General features: G+C 41.4%; 2 protein-coding genes across 5 annotated transcripts; one reads left to right on the forward strand and one right to left on the reverse strand.

The window, feature by feature from the left end:
* Positions 1-169: 169 nt before the first annotated feature.
* LOC130922750 (tripartite motif-containing protein 16-like) lies at positions 170-11,507 on the reverse strand. Its single transcript, XM_057847728.1, has 8 exons — positions 11,314-11,507; positions 4,740-5,360; positions 3,932-4,027; positions 3,584-3,817; positions 3,348-3,507; positions 3,152-3,265; positions 2,596-2,732; positions 170-906 (listed from the first exon to the last, which is right to left on the reverse strand). The coding sequence occupies exons 2-8, from the start codon at positions 5,133-5,135 to the stop codon at positions 523-525; spliced, it is 1,521 nt and encodes a 506-aa protein (XP_057703711.1). The 5' UTR covers positions 5,136-5,360; positions 11,314-11,507; the 3' UTR covers positions 170-522.
* Positions 10,686-20,875, forward strand: si:ch211-198a12.6 (uncharacterized protein LOC563253 homolog). 4 transcript variants are annotated; one of them, XM_057847724.1, is made up of 3 exons: positions 10,686-10,899; positions 17,598-17,689; positions 17,759-20,875. In XM_057847724.1, the coding sequence occupies exon 3, from the start codon at positions 17,880-17,882 to the stop codon at positions 19,548-19,550; it is 1,671 nt and encodes a 556-aa protein (XP_057703707.1). In that variant the 5' UTR covers positions 10,686-10,899; positions 17,598-17,689; positions 17,759-17,879; the 3' UTR covers positions 19,551-20,875. The 4 variants fall into 4 exon arrangements, with proteins under 4 accessions (XP_057703707.1, XP_057703708.1, XP_057703710.1 ...); XM_057847725.1 differs by having other exon boundaries at positions 17,598-17,685; XM_057847727.1 differs by lacking the exon at positions 10,686-10,899 and adding an exon at positions 10,976-12,055.
* The last annotated feature ends 220 nt before the right edge of the window (positions 20,876-21,095 follow it).

Raw genomic sequence — 21,095 nt, forward strand, 5'->3', positions numbered from 1 at the left:
CTCGTCTCCTACTGTATTCTTCGCTGTGTGCTCTTGTTTGGTTCAAAATACTGCGCACACTCTGAAAATGAGAGCGCCACTGCAACCTACTGAGTGCCCCCCCCCCCCCCCCGCACTATTTGAGAAGTACTGCTGTATATGTACAATATATACATACAGACTCACACACACGCACCCCCACACACCTACCCAATAAAGGCCGGTATTGAGAATTCACAACACTACTACTTTCATAATACTACCAAATTCAGCAAGCATTTATAAACCACATTTTATTTTAGTTTTAACAATATTTATTCAAGTTGCGGTAATTACACATGTTCAGAATAGGGGAACTTTCTCTGTTTGAAATGCAAAACATCAATTTCAGTGATCATATTTTTTTTGTAAATATAAAAGCATGTTCACTTTTCTTATCAACTTTCTATCTCAGTCAAAGTCAGCAAAGGCCTGATTCTCAGATATCTCTAATGATTACCGCGACTGATTGATTATTCTGTTTAATCCTGATGATCCACTCTTCTACAGTCTAATGGTGGTGCCATAACCCCACACGCCAAAAGCGGGGTACACAGACTCCGTAAATGTAGTGCGGTTGAGGTGCAGAAGCTGCATGGCCTCAGAAACGTTGTAAAACGCCAACACACCAGCCGCATGGTCCAAGTAAATGCCGATGCGTGACGACCTCGGGACTGGTAGGTCGGTGCTTTTGTTGTTGTGCACGAAAGAGAATTTGGACTCAGAGCAGTAGAGGCTCCAGGATTTATCGTTCGAGCCCAGGCTGCACACATTGCTGTTTCCTTTACGGAAAATACCCCTGTAGGTAACCGCCATGTCGATTTCTGATCCCCTCCAGCTCACTTCCCAGTAAAAGCGACTCCCAGATAGGCCTTCTTTACAAAGCACCTTGAAGCAAAGGGTAGGGAAAGCCAAAATGTAAAAAAAAAAAAAAAAAAAATCATGCAAAATTAGATATCATTATATAAAGAGAATTTGCTGCCCTTGACGGCGATAGAACTGGGATCGAATAATCACTGCCAACCGTCCCAGTACAAATGAATTGGATGACTAAGGGCTGCCACACTTAATCCACGAATGGACAACTATTCGATTATCCAATTAATCAACAACTATTATGATCGTCAATTAGTGCTGCAACGATCAATCCATTAACTCGAGATATTGAATTAGAAAAAAGCTTCGAATCAAATTTTGCTGCATTGTGGATTCATTTAATTAGAGTGGCGTTGTAATTATTTGTTTTGAAAGTGATGTATTTCATTGTATTGATATTGGGGGATACACTGCCCTCTAGTGGCAACAGTGAATGTGACATAAATTGTCTAACATGGCTGAATCTAGCTGCTCCATGTTTTGTTTGAGCTAATGCGTGTGTTTTTTGTATGAATTTGTAATTTAGGTTATTTAGCAGCTTTTTGTGGGAATGTTTGAACGATTTGCTAAGAGCTTTGTAAAAAAAAAAAATTAAAAAAAAAATTGCATTTTATAGCATTTAAACAAGAGGACTTTTGTAATGCACGTTAGCAAAATATTTCTTTTATTGTACTTAGATGCTGTTTTATTTGTTTTTTTAATTCCGTCCGAGGCTAAGTCTAGGTATTTTGATTTAGTTTTAAATGCATTTATTGCTCTTGTGAAATGAAAGTTCAATTCTGCATAGTTTGAAGACACACTCAGGAATTTTATTTTGTATTCACATTTAATGCTTTTTTGAAAGTGCAATCTTAGCAAGCCAAAATAATTATTTTTGCAAGTATAAAAACGTGTTTCCTTCCTTTTACACCTCCTAAAATGTATTCCACAAGGCATTAAATGTTTGTAACTACTCAATTATTCAAACTAATTTATCGATAGATTAATCGATTACCTAAATAATCCACAGCTGCAGGTTTATAGTTGATTAATATTTGTTGACATAAAACTCTCCATATCTTCGTTTTTGAAAAATCAATAAAGTTGATCAATTTTATCATTAAATATCTTTGTAAAGATTTGCAAATCATTTTATTCTGTACGTCCCAAATTCATTAGAATTGGCAATCTCGTTTTTTGATTTTACTTTTTTTTTTTTTTTTTTTTTTTTTACATTTTCTTGAAAAAACAGGTAAGTGCTCATTTAAATGTTCTTAAAAATCGTTTGTTTGTTTTTTTTTAAAGAAGGAAAACCATAGTAAATATTGTATTTTAATTTTTAAATATATATATATATTTTTTTACAATTGGAATTCCTTGCATACAATTACAAATGCAATTTAGTTTCCTTGATGAAAAACAGATGACTTTGCAAATAATCAAAATGAGATAGCAAACATCTGCTTCTGTTTTTGAAAACAATTATGAGGTTACATATAATTTACATTTATAATCCAACTTTTCTCAATGTATAGTTTTGGTCCCAGTCTATATTTACAGATAAAATGTAAAGCTCATAATAATCTTACGCTAAATAACATGTGGTTTATATACACCCACTATGTAAATTGACTCATTGCAAAATAATCAATGATTAATTGACTATCAAAACATTTGTTTGTGGCAGCCCCTGCTGTCAATGGCAATCAAAGATTTAAGCACCTGCTGCCAGTGGTCAAATCGCTCAGGGTGATCGGGGTAGTTCTTAGGTTCACTCTTCATTGTGGCCGTCCGGTTGCCCTCTGACAGGTAGAGGTTGGGATGCACAGTGTTGACATCCAGAATTGGCTGGCAAGAATCTAAAAGAAACAACGAGAGTTGATGTTGAAGGCAATGGAAATGTGTAAATATATATATAAATAAATATATAATATCTCCTGTTTGTTAAATTGTTCTTTGAAGTTGGTGCAAAAGAAAATCTGTTTGTTTAAAGCTGATTCATAGCTTTACTTTGTTCCATTTCACCAAACCTGTTCCGCCTCGTGTGTTATTGTAAGGCTCTGTTTTTTTTCCCTACACCACGTGATGTCCTTACCATCTGGGAGCTAAGACAAGTTTTTTCCAAAGGGACAAATCCCACTGAGTTCACTGGAATTTGGTTTGGATCTTGCTTGACAAAGAATATATCCTTTACAAAAATACTGTACAAACATGGAGAAGATGTGCTGCACTGTGTGAGTCACATATCAGTAACTGACAGGTTTTCAGCATGACTTACATTGCAAGAAATCTTCTCTAGTCTTTGGCTCTTCTGTCATTCTAGTTTCAGAGTAAAATGATGATTCTCTCCTTGTTTTTTTCTCACTTTCTTGTGTGATGTAGACTTCTTTCACTAGTGACAAACCAAGGAGAAAGTGACAGTTTTAGGAAAGAGGACAATGAATGGTGTGTCAAAGCAACATAAATCTGCTAACCTGCCGCAGAGACTTTCATCGTCTCTTTCTTGCTGATTTCCTCTACTTGTAATTTCAGGGCAGCAATGGCTCTCTTGGTGGCATCGAAGGAGTAATTGGGAGCGACGCTGACATTGTTCAGGTCCTCGTAACCCGAGGGGCCGGATAGAGATTGCCAGCTCTGGTTAGAAATAGAGACAAATGTAGGGACGGACAATGTAACATGTAGAATCTTCTCCCTTTAAGATCATGCTCACCTGCAGAAAATGTATGTGGTCGTCGGTGTGTGACAGCTTTTCCAGATCTGTGTGTCTCTTCCTCAGCAGGGTGATCTCTTCCTCCAAGCGGTCGAGGAGAATCTCCCCACGGTTCACAGTGGTCTTCTCGTGTGAGCGGACCATCTCCTTGACTTCGTTGTACTTCCTCTCTATAGAGAGTAAGAGCTCTGTGAAGATCCGTTCGTTCTCCTCCAGGACCGACTCAGCGGAGTGCTGGTGACGTAAAGAAATTATTGAAAAGATGATTCAAGATACTACTAAACTTTTACGTGAACTAGTAAATTAATATCCACTATTTGCATAAACCAGGTAACTTAGGGACATTACTTTCATAGCTTCCACTGCTTGTCGGAGATCCTGCCACTTTTTGACTCTCTGGTCAATCCTCTGCTGCGATTTGTGCAGCGTGGTGCCAAGTTGTTTCTATGGGAGAAATTATAAAGTGTTAATTTAAAAAAAAAAAAAAAAAGGACGAATGTGCTACGATACACTACTTTCTGAAAGCTGTGCACACATGCTCGCTACTTGTAACCTGCAGGCATGTCGGGCAACAATAAGTCTGAAATAAATTAATCAGCCCTGATACAAAAAATCAAAGAAGATCAACAACATCTAATTGAGTGTAGACTCGATAGACTGCCCTCAGCTTGGGGGGGGAAAAGTGAAGGCTATTAGGGTGGAATTTTAGGATGAACCTTTACATCTGTAAAGATAATCTGGAAATATCACCTAAACAACAAATATACGTACCTTTTTGCGAGTAGTGTCCATACATACAATATATTTGCAGCTTTAGGTTTGGCAATTCCAGTCTCGCTTTTTTTATGATTTACGCATGTGTATTCAAGTCTATTAGTGCTGCTCATTTAAACCCGCAGTGGTAACAGAAATGTACACTGTCCCTCCATTGAAGCCTTGAGCACACAGGGTGTCGTGACGGTCGTCAATTGTGGTGTTTTTACCGAATTGGAACTCCCTTCTTTTATATATGTATAAATTGTCTCTGTAGTGAATGTCCACATCAGTCTTTTGATAAGAACATTTTTTCTCATTGGCTGCCATCCTTTCCAGTTCAAACGGATTGGATGCCTATTGGCATCAAAGCCACCGAATAAATAAACAATGGTTGACTTACTTGTTTTTCAGTCCTCTCAGTTCCAGCCGGGACGATGTCGTGATGCTTGTGCTCATCCATCATGCACAGGACACACACAGACGTCTGATCGGTGCGACAATAGGCCTCCAGAAGCTTGTCGTGCTGCGCACAGATCTTCTCCCTCATTTGTCCGGTAGCTTTGACCAGTTTGTGCTTCATCAGTGCCGGGTAGTCATAATGAGACTGGAGGTGGGTCTCGCAGTAAGAAGCCAAGCACACTAAGCACGATTTCTGGGCCTTCTGCTTCCTGGTGGTGCAGAAATCGCACAGGACTTCGCCATGCTTCGCCTGTCGGTTCTGGCTGTGGCTCATGGAGCGACGGGATCGATCCATGGTGCTGTATCGGTCTAAATCCAGAGTGCCGGAGTGTGACATTTTGCTTTGAGGTCAGAAACAATGTCTCATTAGGCTAAAAAAGAAAAACTTGATAGCAATCCAAAATTTGAAGAAGAGGTATTGAGATCCACCCAACAGAAAGTGTTTAGTTCCTGTAGTGATCCACTTCAGTGAAACTGTGACAGAATGTCAGCTATGTGGTTTGATTACACTGTAAAACCAGTATTCCTGGTCAGGAAGGTGGGCGTGTAGCGCTACCTGAAACTAAGACAAACAAAAAATGATGCTTGATTTTAAATGTCTAGCGACTCACTATCAGAGACAATATAAAAGAAAAATAATGAATATAATTGTAAATATTTAGAAACAAACAGTTCTACCAGAAGGAGCCTGCGCACTGCTACTTATTTTGCCCCAAATATTGGCATCAATTTTTGAGCATTATGATAGGGCCCCTGCCTCCTGAGCCCCGCTCCTCCTTCTTGTGTGTGTGTGTGTGTGTGTGTGTGTGTGTGTCTTGATTAGGCATGTGCCGGTATGATATTCTGACGGTATGATAACCTTAAGCCAAAATATCATGGTATCACAGTATTCCAATTACAGCTCTAAAATGTGTTACTCTGAGATATCTGGGTTTTAAAAAAATAAATACTTTTTTCCATTGAACAGGATTTTTATTTTCAAAACATATATATTTTTTAAATAACAAAATATTCTAAATAAAATGTAAATAAATGCAGTCCTTTAGGTGAGCCTAAACCCACAGCTCAACATTATTACTATCAGAACAAAAATAATTGAATTATTTTCCATAAAAAGCACGTGTGTATGACTCGTATCATGTTTACATTATACACACACTCTCTTTCTCAACACAGACAGTGAGAAAAAAACACCACATTTTACCAACGCTACACACACTAAACACGCTGGAGTTAACTCTCGTAGCTGGTGGGAAACGTTCATGACAGTGTTTACTCACTTTTAATTTTGTATAAATGCGAAATTATATTGGAGGTATTGCGTCCTCGGCAGCCACCCTCCACAAACATGTTTTACATGTCAGTTGGCCCTCCTCCTCTAAGCCGCGGCCGTCTGTAACTTTTCTGTAACCGAAGTATTCCTATACCAGCAGTTTCATTTTCTTCGATGGGGGAAATAGTTCAGGAGTTTCACCTCCTCCGGCCATCGTGTAGCACAGCGGACTCTCTGACACTGAGCAACAACCGGTGGGGAGGATTGAGCCTTTCAGCTGCAGGGGAGGGATTTTTCCATGCATTTTTAAGACATAAAAAAATAGCTAATACCCTGGACGTTTTTATACCACAGTAAACCTTGATACCGTTAATCTACACATGCCTAGTCTTGATTGCAGGATTGGATAGATGGGTGTGCCCGTGACCAGGTGCAGTAGCACCTCCAGAAATGTTTCATAGGAGTGGCCAAATAGGGCCACTTGAAATCTTGGCCGTGGCACACGGCCGGAGGCAGAGCGTGGGGACTACTGTGAAGGTGAGGAGCAGCGGTTTGCCTGGCTGTGCATTTGGAATGAAATGCATAACTGATGCTACTACAATCTAACGATATACTTGCAAGTGGGGTGGCCAGTGGGCTGGCCAACAAGTTAATGGGGGTTCTGTGGCCACCCCTCTGGTGGCGCCACTGACCAGGTGCAGGAGATCTTTGTAAACAGACTACTTTAACTGCTCCTTGGCCTCACATCATCGCCAGATCAACAACTCAACTCAACGAGTTTGTGACTCCAGCTTCAGCCAGTTAAGAATTCTGCAAATCTGCTTTTTAGCTAATTTTCTTTTTGTTCCCTTGATCCTGTACAGCTTGACTGCCAATCTGCCATACCTGTCAGTACATTTCTTGTTTTCACTGCCAGTTTGCCTCCCATCTCTGTGCTTGGGTCCTAAGGGACCCCAGAACCGTAACACATTATTTCCTAAACATGTTGAATCAAAATTGTATTTTCAACAATGAACTGACAGTCGCACCTTGAGAATTTTTTTCTCATAGGTGGCCAGATGGGGACACTTAAAATCTTGGTGTGCCACACCAAAACTAAAAGTCATAATAATTTTAGGATATCTTTATCCTGTTGTTGTAAACAGACAAGGGGAAAAACTATCAGAAATACTTAAAGAAATCCCTACTGATATACTTTGGTTTATTGTGCTATATATACCCCATTATAGGGTCCTTTAAATAACTCATTGGCTATAATTGATGGTGCTAGACAATCAATCCATTTTGACTGGGAGAGGCTGGCATCGAATGATCGCTGTCAGCCCTCCTAGTCAAAATGGATTGAATGTCTACCAGTGCTGCCAGTGGCACTGAATGATGAGCATTCGCAGCCAGTCCTCCGATCTTAAATGAATAATGCATTTATAATTGTCAGTGTCAGGCAATGAGTTAAATACTGTTCTATGATATTAACTCATTCACTACAAAACATCATGTTACAAGACATCCCCTTCTTTCAAGCGTTACAGAATATTGTATTCTATCATAACATGAACACAGAACCCACGAAAAACATTACTTATAGGGTAAACAAATCAGCTTCATTGTCTTTTGAGTTTTTCTTCATGTTTATTTTATCAATTGAGTTTTATTAACATTTCATTGTAAAGCATAAATAATTACGTAAAAATAAAGAATAGAAAAAGGAAGTCTTTATTGTCATTGTACGGAGTACAACGAGATTTGAAACTTCGCCATAACGTGCACAACATCGAACAAAACTACAATAAGGCAAAATCAAAGAAAAACACAATTACGTTGTACACAGATTAGGAATGAAGTGAATAAGTGACGAGCAGCAAGTGGTGAGGTAGTAGTAATGTAACAGTGTGTATATGACAGTTTACAGTACTCAGACTAGATAAATGAAAAAAAAAAAAGAAGTTAGACCTGATGTTCTCATACGTGGACGACATACTTTGGGTCGTGTAGGCCATTTGATGTCGGTGGACGCCAGGCTTTACCAAACATAGTCAATTTCCCAATAAAGGGTTAATGACACTAATGATCTAATGCGCACAGTCTAATACCACAACAGTTATCATTCTGAGATCCAAAACCATAATGTTTTATAATGTCATGTGTTCACAAATACAAAACAACTTGGGTACACGTAGTATTGTACAGTGAAAAATCAGGGGTCGTGGCCACCCCCTGGTGGCGTCTTTGACGACAACATGTTTTCCTCTTGTTTGTTATCCCTTTGGAGTGTGAGGCACTTTCCCAGATTTCCCTGCCATGCTTCCATGCACTCCTAGAATAATTTCTTTTGGCATCCTACACAATGCCATTATCAAGGACCATCTTGGTGTGGTCTATGTCTTAGAAATGGATCTTCTTTATAATTCCCTACATATTTGGAAAGTGGAAAAGCATTTTTTTTCTTGACCAGGAACTGTCAGATGCTCAGAGAGTTGAGAGTAGGTGCGTTTCATGATGAAACAAGAAAATGTGGTGTCCTTTTGTAAATGTGTTGATTCAGGGGCGGAGCTTGGGGAGGTGGTGGCAGTGTAGCTGCACCACTTGCCCGGGCCTCCAGGGGGCCCAGTTGAGGCGTGTGTGTGAAGGGAGGGGCTAAAAAAACATCTGTTACATTGGGCTGGGCTTTATTTGTGGCTCATAGTGGGCCTCAATATTACAGTCAGCACTCCTTCCCTCTACAGTAATGTAGTTAAGAGATGTTACGTATAATGTCATGCAGAGCTTGGACCCGCACATGAGTGGTTGTAGTTTGGAGGGTGTCTGCATTTCAATTGTCCATCCCCCCTGTCATATTCCTTGCCCTGGGTCCAGATCAGATTGTTCCACTACTATGCTGGCTGATTGTTTGGCCCACACTGCTATGGAAAAAAATATAATAATATTTTAAAATATACAGGGTGTTCCAAAATGTTTGACCCCATTTTGTAGGCCAATAATTCTGACAATTTTCGTTGGAATGACCTCAAATTTCCACAGCTTGTGTAGAAACGTTTCAAGTTTTTGTGTGTAACATTTGGCATTTCTGTCTTTTCAGGTTAAGAAATGCCGTTCACTTCAAAAGAAAAGGCATTTTGCGTGTAAGAATATGCTCGGACTCAATCACCGAAGACAGTGCAGCGTGCCTTCTTCAAATATTTGGCAAAAAAGGCCCCAACTAAACAACAAAACAGAACTACAGCTGCACTGGAAACTAGAGGTGCATGATAATTATTGGTCCGATAATAGGAATTATGACGTCATCCCAATAAATCTGATAACAATATGTTATCGGGCCTATTAATAATATTTTTGGCTCGGTGTCGGATTGGGATGTGTGCATTTGTTTCCACTCCTGTTTTGCCAGTATGCAACGTTTTGTTACTGTTCTAGAGGCCACATTTTTCCTTCACTGAGTTATAAACCTTACTCTGGCAATTAGCAAATGTTTGCATTTTACAGTGTTATGTTTGCAAGTTCTTGAGAGGCCTTTTGGTTATTTATAGGCTTTCTGTTCTATAATTGCCAGGTTAAGAAAGTTGTTTCATGGACCAAGACGACAAAAGCCTCCTCTCCTGTTGCACCAAATGTTTTATCTGCTGACAAAGCACAATTCCTGTTGGGTTTATGTTTGTTTTAGATCAGTGCTCATTGTTCAGGGGAACACTTCGTCAATGATATTGACTGATTGATTGTGATTGACTCAAATTATATTTATTTGAAAAAATTAATATGGGCTCTTTATTTGAAGTTAAAACTGTTCTTGTCTTTGTTTTATTCATTGTAATAATGTTCATTTCATCATGAAAATTCTGGTTCGGTCAAAGGCAAATCTATGCTGAATCAACCACTAGTATTTTTTACCTACATGGGTTCAAAAACTCAGGTGAATATACATTGAAAACTTATATATATATTATCGGTTATCGTATCGGTCTCGAGGAGCAGGAAGTTATCGATATCGGTTTCCAAAAATGGATATCGTGCACCCCTACTGGAAACTGTTACCGAAGACAAGCTACAGCAAGTTTGACACGAGCTTGAACACCGACTCGACGTGTGCAGAGTCACAGGTGGAGCTCATATTGAACATTTATTAAAATCTGTCATAGAACCAACAAATATTTATACTCTTCTTTGTAAATTTAACCAATAAAACTTAAGACCTTCAACATAAAGTGTATTTAGTTTCATTAAGATCCATCAAGTAGTTTCCGAGATATGGCCATTTAGAATGGGGTCAACCATTTTGGAACACCCTGTATATTTTGTGATAGCAGTCTTTCAGCTTTTTTGACTCACCTTGTGTGGAATAGAGAGTGAAAAGAATTACTAATGTTTGCAGTACACCTTTATTCATTTCAGGCTCTATTTTAAGTCAGGGTGGTGTTTTTATGGACACGCTATACTTAAAGGAGGCCAAAATGTTTACATAACAAATGTTGATAATATAGAACCCCTTTGATTGTATATAAAGGTTGCTTTTACTTGAAAAGATTCCCCCTATGATGTGGACGTGTTGGTACCTTGATGCGCGGCTCCCCGGCTGCAGGAGGCAGTAGCGGAAAGGTGGCGTGTAAAAACGACAACACTTACTTTTCGCTAAAGCGCGTCGGCGGTCCAACGTTGGCGCCAGATGAGCAGTGTGGCGCCAGCTCGGCACAGCATCAGTGTACCAGGGACACCAAGACAAGACAAGACAAGAGCCCAGACTACTCATAACAAGCCGGACTTTGTTTTTCCTGCCTTTAAACGCGAGCGATCCATTCGTTTGTGACTTAGTTCCACAGCAGAAGAAGAAGGGAGAAAGGTGGGTGGATGCTTATGCCTGCAACATCTAAATTGCTGTGATATTTTCCTCCGAATTGCTTCAGTATTTGAGAACAGAATCATCTCATAAGGCAGGGGGATTTCAGTTCGGAAACGACGCGGAGCTTTGCACGGATTCTCGCCCATTTCTATGCTTTCGTGCTGTAGTTAAAAGCAGCCTGCAAACGTTGTCATGGAAAAATACAGAGACTCGAGCTGCTTTGCACGCTGTTATTATGAAAGTTTTACAAGCGATATTATCCCACTATATTACCCATCTGTTTTTGGAGTCGTTTTCGTAGTACAGTCCTGCGTCGACCATCCCATCCATAAAGACTTAAAGTCAACTCGGTATACTTGGGCTAACGTAAACAAACTTGGTCTAATAAGGCGCTTTAATGGTAAAAGTAATCACCTGGAGTTGCGGGGTGGACCAGAGGAGCTGCTTAGCCGACTGGTTAGCTCGAAGACCGCGGCTAGTATGTAGCTGCCACGCTAGCGCTGGTTAGCCAGCAAGGCCGCCATTGAAAGGGGTGCCGCAGTCCAACAACGAACAAGACTCATGTCGGTGCGACATGCTAGACACACAACCCAAACGGAGCTGTGGTTAATAATTAAAGTTGTGGAGTGATTATTGAACCACGCTGTTTGTTTATGGACTAATGCGACATATGTGCTTCATTCAAACGAAAACATAAGCTTTCCCAGGCTTCCCCCCTCCGATTTCGTCTCCCGCAATGTTTGTCATCTTTGTCCATCTTCGGCTACTAGCCCAACTCTTTTAGCAGGCTAACTTTACCATTAGCTGTCGAGCCTTTCGCGTCATTATTTTTTTATGACCAAATGTGTTTTTCTCGGGGAAACACGTTCGTATTTTGTCACATAGGCGCAGGGCGGTTGACTTATTTGGACATGGCTCGGGGCTTTGCTGCTGATCCAATGCGGTTTGGGGAGGGCGGAAGCTAAGTTGGCTTACGTTAGCTCGCGGCAGCCATTTTAGCGAGCATTTGTAGTCCTGGGCTAACTGCTGGTGTGGCACTACAAGATGGACTGTTAATACGCGCGGAAGAAGACCATTTCCGCGTCGGCAACCGCGCCCTTGACTCGCATCGAAACCAATTTTCGTGTTTTCTTTTTAAAACTGCATTTTCGCCAGTGTAAGTATCGCCGTGAGTCACTTCGTCGTCTCTGTGTGTTTTTGCTACAAGGCTAAAGTTAGCGCGCTAAATGGCGACCACTTAGCGGCTAACAAAATGCTGCGGCGGCGTTAACCAGTTCCCCCTCGACCGTAGCCAGCTAACTAGCGGCTACGGGAGCTATCTGTAGCCGCTTTAGGAAGAGGCTACCGAGCCACCGGTCAACATTTTAATAATAAATCGTCGCTTTGACGACGCCTGGGCTCAAAGTGTACGTTGCGTAGGATGGCTTGAAAAGGGCCGCGCGAGGTGAAAGCGGTTTAGGCCGGCTGGCCTATGTGTTCGCGGATTAAATTCGACTCGAGTGTCCGATGACGATTTTTGGCTACTTTGATGCTCTTTAGCTCGTTAGGACTGCTAACATAGCCTACTAATTGACACTTGGCCTGTCTATTGCCTATGGAGTACTCACATAACTTACTGCATCTTAAGACATATTTGTCCATATTTTTCTTTTTATATTCTTCTGGTTTGAAAAACTGACGGAAAGATTGTTCCACTGATAAAAATTTCATGTGAACAATATTCAATGTAATCCCCTATTTTTTTTGTTTTTGTTTTTAATAAACCTTTATTTAATATGTGACGTTATGGCAATAAAAACTTGCATTACATTTGACTCAAGGAGGCGCATTAATATTTAGTCTACACTTTTAAGTGTGATCGAGATGACCACATATCCTGATGCCAGGGCTGAATGATTATTGCATTTAAAATGTATTCATAAATTAAAGAACATTAATAAAAACAGAATCAATACAATTAAAATGAAAACAGGAGTACACTGGCTATGGTCACCAATAATGCTCAAATGTTTATTGTGAATTTTATTAAGTCAATTACGGTATTTGAGTGGCTAGCACGTCTACCTCAAAGTTCTGAGATCAAGGGTTCAGTTTGGCCTTCCTGTTTGAAGTTTAAATGTTCTCCCAGGTTTACAAAAATAAGCACAAAGCTTACTCTACATTAAAAATTGAATACATTATATGGCATAATTGTGAGAGTATTAAAGTAGTAATTTAGGTGTAAAGGTCTGTCGCTTATTCATCAGAAGGTATTTGTCATCAAGCTTTTCTTTTGTTATGATGTACATTAACCCTTTAACACCTAAGCCTATTTTGTTGGAATTTGCATGCCTTTAATGTTGCCTATATATTAAAAAAAAAAAAAAAAAAGTTCACAATGGCCAGGTTCGGTCCCTTTTTTCAGGACACCATAATCTTCATGTCCAAAATGTTGTTTTCTTCACTGACTAATTATAATCAACATTTTGGACCCAAAAAGACAAATTGACAACCAAACATGCTCGACCAACCGTTTTGAAGCTTGATAATATTTATTCAACTTGTTAGGGTAAACATTCAACAGAACAAAATAAGACTGAATAGTTTTATGTTTGACAATTCAACACAAACAGCAGGTATGGTCTTAGGCGTTTTTGGCCTTTACACAAACTATGGTCAAAATAGGTTATACTCGGTGCAAAATAGTGAATATATATATGTGTATCATCTAACATATATATCATTTAACATTAAAAGGGTTTGGAGGATATCTCGGTGAGGTTAGGAATTGTACCCATAACCTTATCAAAAGTATATTCAGGTACATGCAATCAAGCTTCTCGAACACACACATCTACCGGTATATAAAAATTGAAAAGATTGATAGTGGAGAGAAAAAATATAACATTGAAAAAAAAAAAGTCTTTTAAAAAAAAATTGACAATGAACTAGTTCAGTTCAATTTTTTCAGGCATGCGACTCAAGTTTGCTCTTGAATAGGACACGGAGCTACGTCACACACAACCTCACACAGCCCAGTCGCCAGTCTTCCGCCGTTTGCACGCTGCTGTCACTCACCGAGACGCCGGCTCATCCGGGTAAAACAACGGCAAATCCGTCTGATCGTCTTCCTTGAGTTGATGAAATAATGCATAAGCTTGTGCTAAATTTAGTTTTCGATTCATTCCGCATGTTTCAAAGTCGCTTGCTCAATCCAACCGGCCGTCGCTCGCTACGTCCCCTCCTTCACCTTTAGGTGGCGCCGCGCTTAGCAATTTATTAAAAATGTTAACATTATGACCACCCTTCTTGACCCCACAATGGGTCTTGGGATATGTAGTCTCTCTTGATGCTTTCAGTTTTGAAAAAGGACAAATGATGGAAATATGGACATAAACACATGGTCCATGCAGCGTTTTAATGCTTATTAGTGCAATAAAAGTATAAAACTCAAATGACATCATCTCCCGTTTTACCTGGTCGATTGACATGAAGTGAAAACTGGCTTGGACCTCAATTTCCGCACTTTCAAATGAGACCAAGCAGTGGCACGTGGGTGACGTAACTACAGCGTGACGAGGCTTCAAAGATGATGTGGGTAAACATGTCGCAGCCGACCTGTTCGGTGTTAAAGCAATAAAACAAGTACCGTTACCTCCATGCCTAGAGGTGGGAATCTTGGGGCACCTCATGATTCGATTACGATTCAGAGGCTACGATTCGATTATGAATCGATTATTGATGCACATCCCCCCAGCTATTAGCTACTTTTAATGTTTCTTACATTAGTTACAAAGATACTACAAAAATCCGCTCCGGCGTAAATAAAGTACTATTTCAGTATCAAGTTAACAGTTCAAAAGAGTAAATAAAATACTCAAGTCCCCATTCTGTATCAGCGGCTTTAAACTGTCATACCATTTTGTGAAAAAATATTTTTATCCAACTAAAAGTGAACTGCTTTTTAAATGAAAGCGATGTGTATTAATACTTCAATACAAAGGGCTCAAAAAAGTGATTTTCTGCTTTAAGTGTTTTAAACATGAACATGTAAACAAACAGGTTTTCCTGAAGTACAAATAATTTAAAAAATAAACTTAGTCCTTTTGCATCTGAACCTCAACAATATGCAGGACAGGTCAAGTGTGCTTAGCTACTGATAAAATTCCATGTTCTTGTGTGCTGTGCATTGACTCCTGCAGGGTGTGCGGTTCAGCATGTGAGCGTAGCATGTCAGATGGCTAAAGTTACCCAGCTGGGAAGCGACAACCACAACAGCTGCCTTGTCTGTAACAACAGAAACGTCTTTTTTTTGCGTTTTTCCATTCATTTACGGCGGCACCGCGTAGCGCATCAACCCTATTTGCAACCTTGTTCATCGCTCTTTTTTTTTTTTTTGAAGCACAAGTGCTTTCAGGTCCCACTCAACAGGTATGAAATGGACTGTTAATGTAACAAACAATTCAGGGGCTACAGGTGTCCATGCATAACACGTAACGGAGACTCTGTCGACATTCGACAGTATTGACATGATTTCTACTGTTGTCTACTTGTAGAGAGCCAACTGCCGTCTCAGTGGATCGGCGTCCGGATGGGATCACGTACAGTGGGGAGAACAAGTATTTGACACACTATTTCCCATTGTCAGTTTATCAAATACTTGTTCTCCCCACTGTACCTCAGCTTGCTTTCAACATTTTTCGAAATCCCCTAGAATCCAAAATAATTCCACACGTCTGCTTTTAAATTTACTGGAGCAGGTCTGATCTCACGGAGAGGTTGGTTGGTTAGGTCAGCCATTCTTGTATGCTTGTTTTGTATCTAGCGGCAAGAGTTGTGGATATGTACTCTCGGTCAGTTTCGCGTTGCGTCCCGAAGACGGCGCTGACTGTGTTTTAGTTCCGCTTTACTTGGCATATTTAAATAATCAGAATATGGATGTTTGTGAATGGTTCTCGAATCTTCCAGGGCCGAATCGCGAACAATGTAAGAATTAAAAGTTTCACCACCTTTACTAGTGACATTGCTGCAGTTCAAATGTATCTTTTTGTCAGGAATTCTATGGTCAGAATTGACTCGTAAGAATTACCGTTTTTTTTTTGCATCGAAATTAGACTGAAAAAGGGGGGTCGTCTTATATTCGCGGTCTAGACGTTATACCCATTCACGACACTAGATGGCGCCTAGAGGCGTGCGAAATTTCCGATTCTTAGATTATTCGCGATGCGGCTGTGAAAGATTCGAGAACGATTCACAAACATCCAAATTCCAATTATTGAATTACACCAGGTAAAGCAGAACTAAAACAGTCGGCACGGTCTTCGGGACGCAATGAGGAACGGACCGAGAGTAAATATCCTGTACGATTCATGCCGCTAGATAGAAAAACCAAAAAACGAACCTGACTGCGGCCGACAGCTGCTTCAAACAACGCCTAGTTGCTAAAAACATACGGACCCATAGGCCTACGGCTAAAATAGATATCACATATATGTAGAATTACATGCAAAATGACAGACGACAGCGGTGTTAAAACATATAAAGAGAACTAATGCGAAATGACATACTTGCCGTTTAGTAGTTGCCGCATTGTAAACAGCCGCCATCTTAAAGCAGTAGACTTCTCTGGAAGGTTCTGTTGCAGCGAACTTAAATAACGTTTTATCTAAAATACTCCGAAATCTACAAAATCTTGACTTGACTCTATCTTTAAATGAAGAAACAGTTTTAAAACATTGACATGTCGAAAGTAGACAGAAGGGAAATTAGGGAATAACGATAGCAATTTTAACAACTTTAACGGATGATTCACATCATTAAATTAAATGAATGTAGTTTAAAGCTGCTGATACAGAATGGAGACTTCAGTATTTTATTTACTGTTTCTAACTGTTAACTTGATAATGAAATATTAGTTTGGTTTAGCCTGAGAGGATTTTTGAACAATTTTGGAACTAATGTATAACACGGGTAAAATCAATAATCGATTTATAATAGAATCGGAGCCTCTGAATAGTAATTGTAATTGAATTGTTAGGTGCCCAAAGATTCCCACCTCTAATGGCGGCAGATATCATTGAAGCGATGTTCTGTCATGACAGATATCAGCTACTCTCAAGTTTAACCAGTTTGCATTATTTTATTGAAATGTTTTTCCCTTATTCAGATTTGTTTCAAGACTACAGTTACAGTTAGACTTCACTTTTATGGTTAATGCAGTTATTGCAATTTTGTTGTTTCATCACAATAGATTGGTTTATTTACATTTCGAAAACCAGAAGCCATTCATTTACGAATGTGATTGCTCTTTAGTTAACATAGTTAAATGTTCAGATATTAAGATTTAAAGGAGGAAAAATAACATGCTTTTTCTCTCAAATATATTGTTATAATCAGATTTGAATGAGGCAAAATAATATTTTTCTCTCAAATATATTGTTATAGTCATTTGTTTCGGATGTACTGTTATTTTCTGTATAAAGATTAATTTGGTGTTCAAAAAGTCTTTTTTTTTTTTTTTTTTTTTTTTTTCTTCCCCAAACTTGAGTCTTGTAAAAGAGGGGGTCGTCTTATAATCAGGGCCATCTTATATTCGGGCCAATACGGTATGTCTTCCGCTCATGACACCCCCAATGTCTTTGTCTCAGTGTATGATGAAATGTCATATTTTCCTCCACAAAGGCATGTCAGAAAAATATTGAAGTCAAAATCTTTTACAGATATCTGAGCGTTTGTGTGGACAGCACGGTCGTGGAGCTTTTCCTCACTTGTTTTTCTCCTCAAGCGATAACGACAAAACTCTTGAAGGCAAGTAAGTCAACATCTAGTCAATGAGGGCCAGTACGAGATTGGACTTGACATTTGCCGTCCTGTCTTCCAGATCTGCTCACCGACAAGAGGCACCAGCGTTGTGCTCAACCAAACAACGATCAATACCCCGATTCTTAGTTGAGTTCCCGTCCGGCCCAAAAACGGAGGTCGTGGGGTTGGAGTGCGTGCTCATGGCGGAAGAGACTGAGTGTGACACACCCGGCCTCGACACGCTTGGGTCGGAGTGTGTCATAGCCCACAGCCATGTCGACCTGCACTACGGAGCCGAGACTGAAATCATGACCGAGGAAAAGCGCGGTCTGGAATTGGAGATTCACGGCACCGAGCTCAAGATCCAGGGACTGGGGACGGACCTTGGCGCCGTGGCGTGCGTGGACGCCATTGTGGAGACGGATCACGATTACATCAAGGTGGAGCACGACGACATGCACTGCTTCGCCGGCGCCGAGATCAAAACGACGGGCGAGGCGCTGCTTGGGGAAGTGCTCCTCAAGAACGAGCACGAGATCAAAGTGGAGTCGGATCACGGCGGCGAGCTGACGGTGGAGTCTGAGAACGGCGTCATCATCCACGAGGCGCACGGCCTGCAGTGCAACGAGTGCGGGGAGATCTTTGGCAGCATCTCCGACCTCCATCAGCACTTTGAGATCCACAAGGACCTCAACCCATACATTTGCGTGCACTGCGGCGAGAGTTTTGCGGTGGAGGCTAGTCTCAAGCAGCACATGAAGATTCACATGAAAGAGAAGCCCTACGTCCCCCCGGGCGTGGAGATCATAGGCAAGGATGTCATCGACGCCTTCAGCCTCAAGTCTCATCAGATGATTCACTTGCCCGACAAGCCGCACCGCTGCAACGAGTGCGGCAAGAGCTTCGCCGCCGCCATCACTCTGCGGGAGCACATGAAAATGCATTCGGAAGACAAGCCCTACAAGTGCAACCAGTGTAGGAAGAGCTTTGTCCGCAGGAGGCACCTGAAGAAGCACCAGGAGGTCCACGCCCGCGAGAAGCCGTACACGTGCGGCCAATGCGGCAAAGGCTTCGCCACCACCTCCAACCTGAAGCAGCATCAGAAGACCCACGCTGCCCACGCGGTGCACGCGGCCCACGCTGCCGTGGTGCTGGCTGACAAGCCCCACCGCTGCTCGCAGTGCGGCAAGTGCTTCGCCGCTGCCGCCACCTTGCGGGAACACCAGAGGGTCCATTCGGGCGAGAAGCCGTACAAGTGCAACATGTGCCGCAAGAGCTTCGTGCGCAAGCGCCACCTGAAGAAGCACCAGCAGGTCCACGCCGGCGGCAAGCCCTACACCTGTCGGCACTGCAACAAGGGCTTCAACCACTCGTCGTCCCTCTCGCGCCACCACAAGACCCACCTGCAGGGGCCCGTCTTCTCCCCGCCGCAGCCCGGCAAGCCCATGACCTTCGGCACCCCTCCCAAGCAGAGGGTGCACCTGCAAGGGGAGAAGCCCTATATGTGCCACCATTGCGACAAAGGCTTCAACCATTCCTCCTCACTGTCGCGCCACCAGAGAGTCCACTCCGAGGGCAAAGGCTACACTTGCGGCCACTGCGGCAAGATCTTCAACCACTCTTCCTCCCTGGCGCGCCACCAGAGGGTCCACCTGGAGAACAAGCAGCAACCGGCGCCGCAGTCGCCCCCACTGCCTCTGCCCACTCCCGAGCAGTACAGCGCCATCCCTTCGCCCAAGGTTTTCCCCAACAACGCCTTCCCCAAACAACATCTCCTCTCTGTCGAGAAGCCCTACCGCTGTACCCAGTGCGGGAAAGGCTTCAATCATTCGTCCTCCCTCTCCAGACACCACCGGATCCATTTAGAGTAGCCGCTCCCGGATGTGTACGCAGTCAGGCGAAGACGACAAAACAACAAGGACCGATTCATCGTGGAGCTGCGGGGAAGCGTCACTTGGATTCCTGGACTCTGTTTTGAACACTTTTAAAGAAAATAGAAAAAAATGTTACATGATCGTTTTGGATGGAGCTTCTCGGTTAAGCACAGGAGTTTTTTCGACGAGGCTCAAGGATGTCAACACCAAAAGTCCAATTAAACACTCATCTTTTTTTCCCACCCTTGTAACCTTTCCGGCACATCCACTGTAAATACATCTTGATTTCTTTTATATGTATAGGTGATTAGTGTGCTGTTCCCAAAAAACATTTTTGATAGACATGCCCAACATTGCCTCTACAGGTTTTTTTGGCCCCCTTTATCTGATGCTGCGTTTTCAAACAGCATCTGATTAATTTGCCATTGTGTATATTTATGAGGTTATTTTCTTGTGTACAGAGAGCAATACTGGCTGCCACCCTGACGTTAAAATTATAACAGCCATAAACAGAATAAAAATCTCGTTAGCATATTACACCAGTCTCCTTTCTTTGCTTATCCCCCCCCCCCCCCCAAGGTTAAAAAAACAACCTGTTTATAGACTAGATAGCAGTTACTCATGTTGATTATCAAAATTTGAGCTAAATGCTTGTGTATACAAAAAAAAATATGGAGAAATCCGACTTTTCAAGACTGCATTGCGCTTGACTGGTATGTGTAAAAAAAAATTACAAACTTATTTTTTTAGGTATGGATAGGAGGGTATGAAAGGGAGCAAAGAAAGATGTTTTTATGGGAGGGCACGACAAGCAATATTGTTTTTGTTTTGTTTTTTTAAACCCCTTCCCTACCATTGACGGCGATTGACATCCAACCAATTTTGACCCACTCAAAATGCTTCGGACTTCCATTGCCGTGAATGGTACCGAGTGAGTTAAGTTTCTCCCCTTTGTTTTTGCTTCAATGTGTAGCATAGTGTTTTCTTGTATTAGTTAGGTGCCTTATTGCATGCTGTGTAGAAATGGATGCCGAGCTGTTAATTGACAAGATACAGGAGGAATTTATTTTTAGCTCATGTTCATACCCTTCATTTTAATTTGACGTCAATGACGCCTTTTTTGCTTTCATGTATACTATCGTGTTTACACTGTGTATATTGTCTTTAATTTCTCCCCTTTTCTGTTCTTGTAAATGGCCTAATTGTTTAGAGGAGTAATGTAAAGGAATCCATAGAGGCCTCTCTTGAAGGGCAATTCTTGTAACATCTCCCTTTTTTTCCCCTGAGTGGCACATATGGATAAATAAAGGCTGTTGACTCTCTTCTGGTGTCCTGTGGAGTTGGATTTAATATGAAGTCTTCGGTACATAATCTATATTATGGTGTGAGGGAATTTGTATGGCAGTGGTCCATGACGTACTTTCTGAGCAATCCTGAAGGCGTCGCTCTTGTTACTTGCAGGAGTGCTCAGTCTCCGTTTTTGACTGGAGTACTTGAAATCAGTGGCGCCGTATAGGAGAGGAGTCTGGCTGCAGCCCGCCT

Source organism: Corythoichthys intestinalis, chromosome 10, assembly GCF_030265065.1.
Source record: "Corythoichthys intestinalis isolate RoL2023-P3 chromosome 10, ASM3026506v1, whole genome shotgun sequence".
NCBI lineage: Eukaryota > Metazoa > Chordata > Actinopteri > Syngnathiformes > Syngnathidae > Corythoichthys > Corythoichthys intestinalis.

Bases quoted from the DNA above. Each gene is read 5' to 3' on its own strand.
- LOC130922750 (XM_057847728.1), bottom strand. From the start codon at position 5,135: ATGTCACACTCCGGCACTCTGGATTTAGACCGATACAGCACCATGGAT. The intron at 4,028-4,739 runs GTAAGTCAACCA...TTTCTCCCATAG, and splicing joins CTGAGAGGACTGAAAAACAA to AAACAACTTGGCACCACGCT. The intron at 3,508-3,583 runs GTGAGCATGATC...ATTTCTAACCAG, and splicing joins ACCACATACATTTTCTGCAG to AGCTGGCAATCTCTATCCGG.
- si:ch211-198a12.6 (XM_057847724.1), top strand. From the start codon at position 17,880: ATGGCGGAAGAGACTGAGTGTGACACACCCGGCCTCGACACGCTTGGG.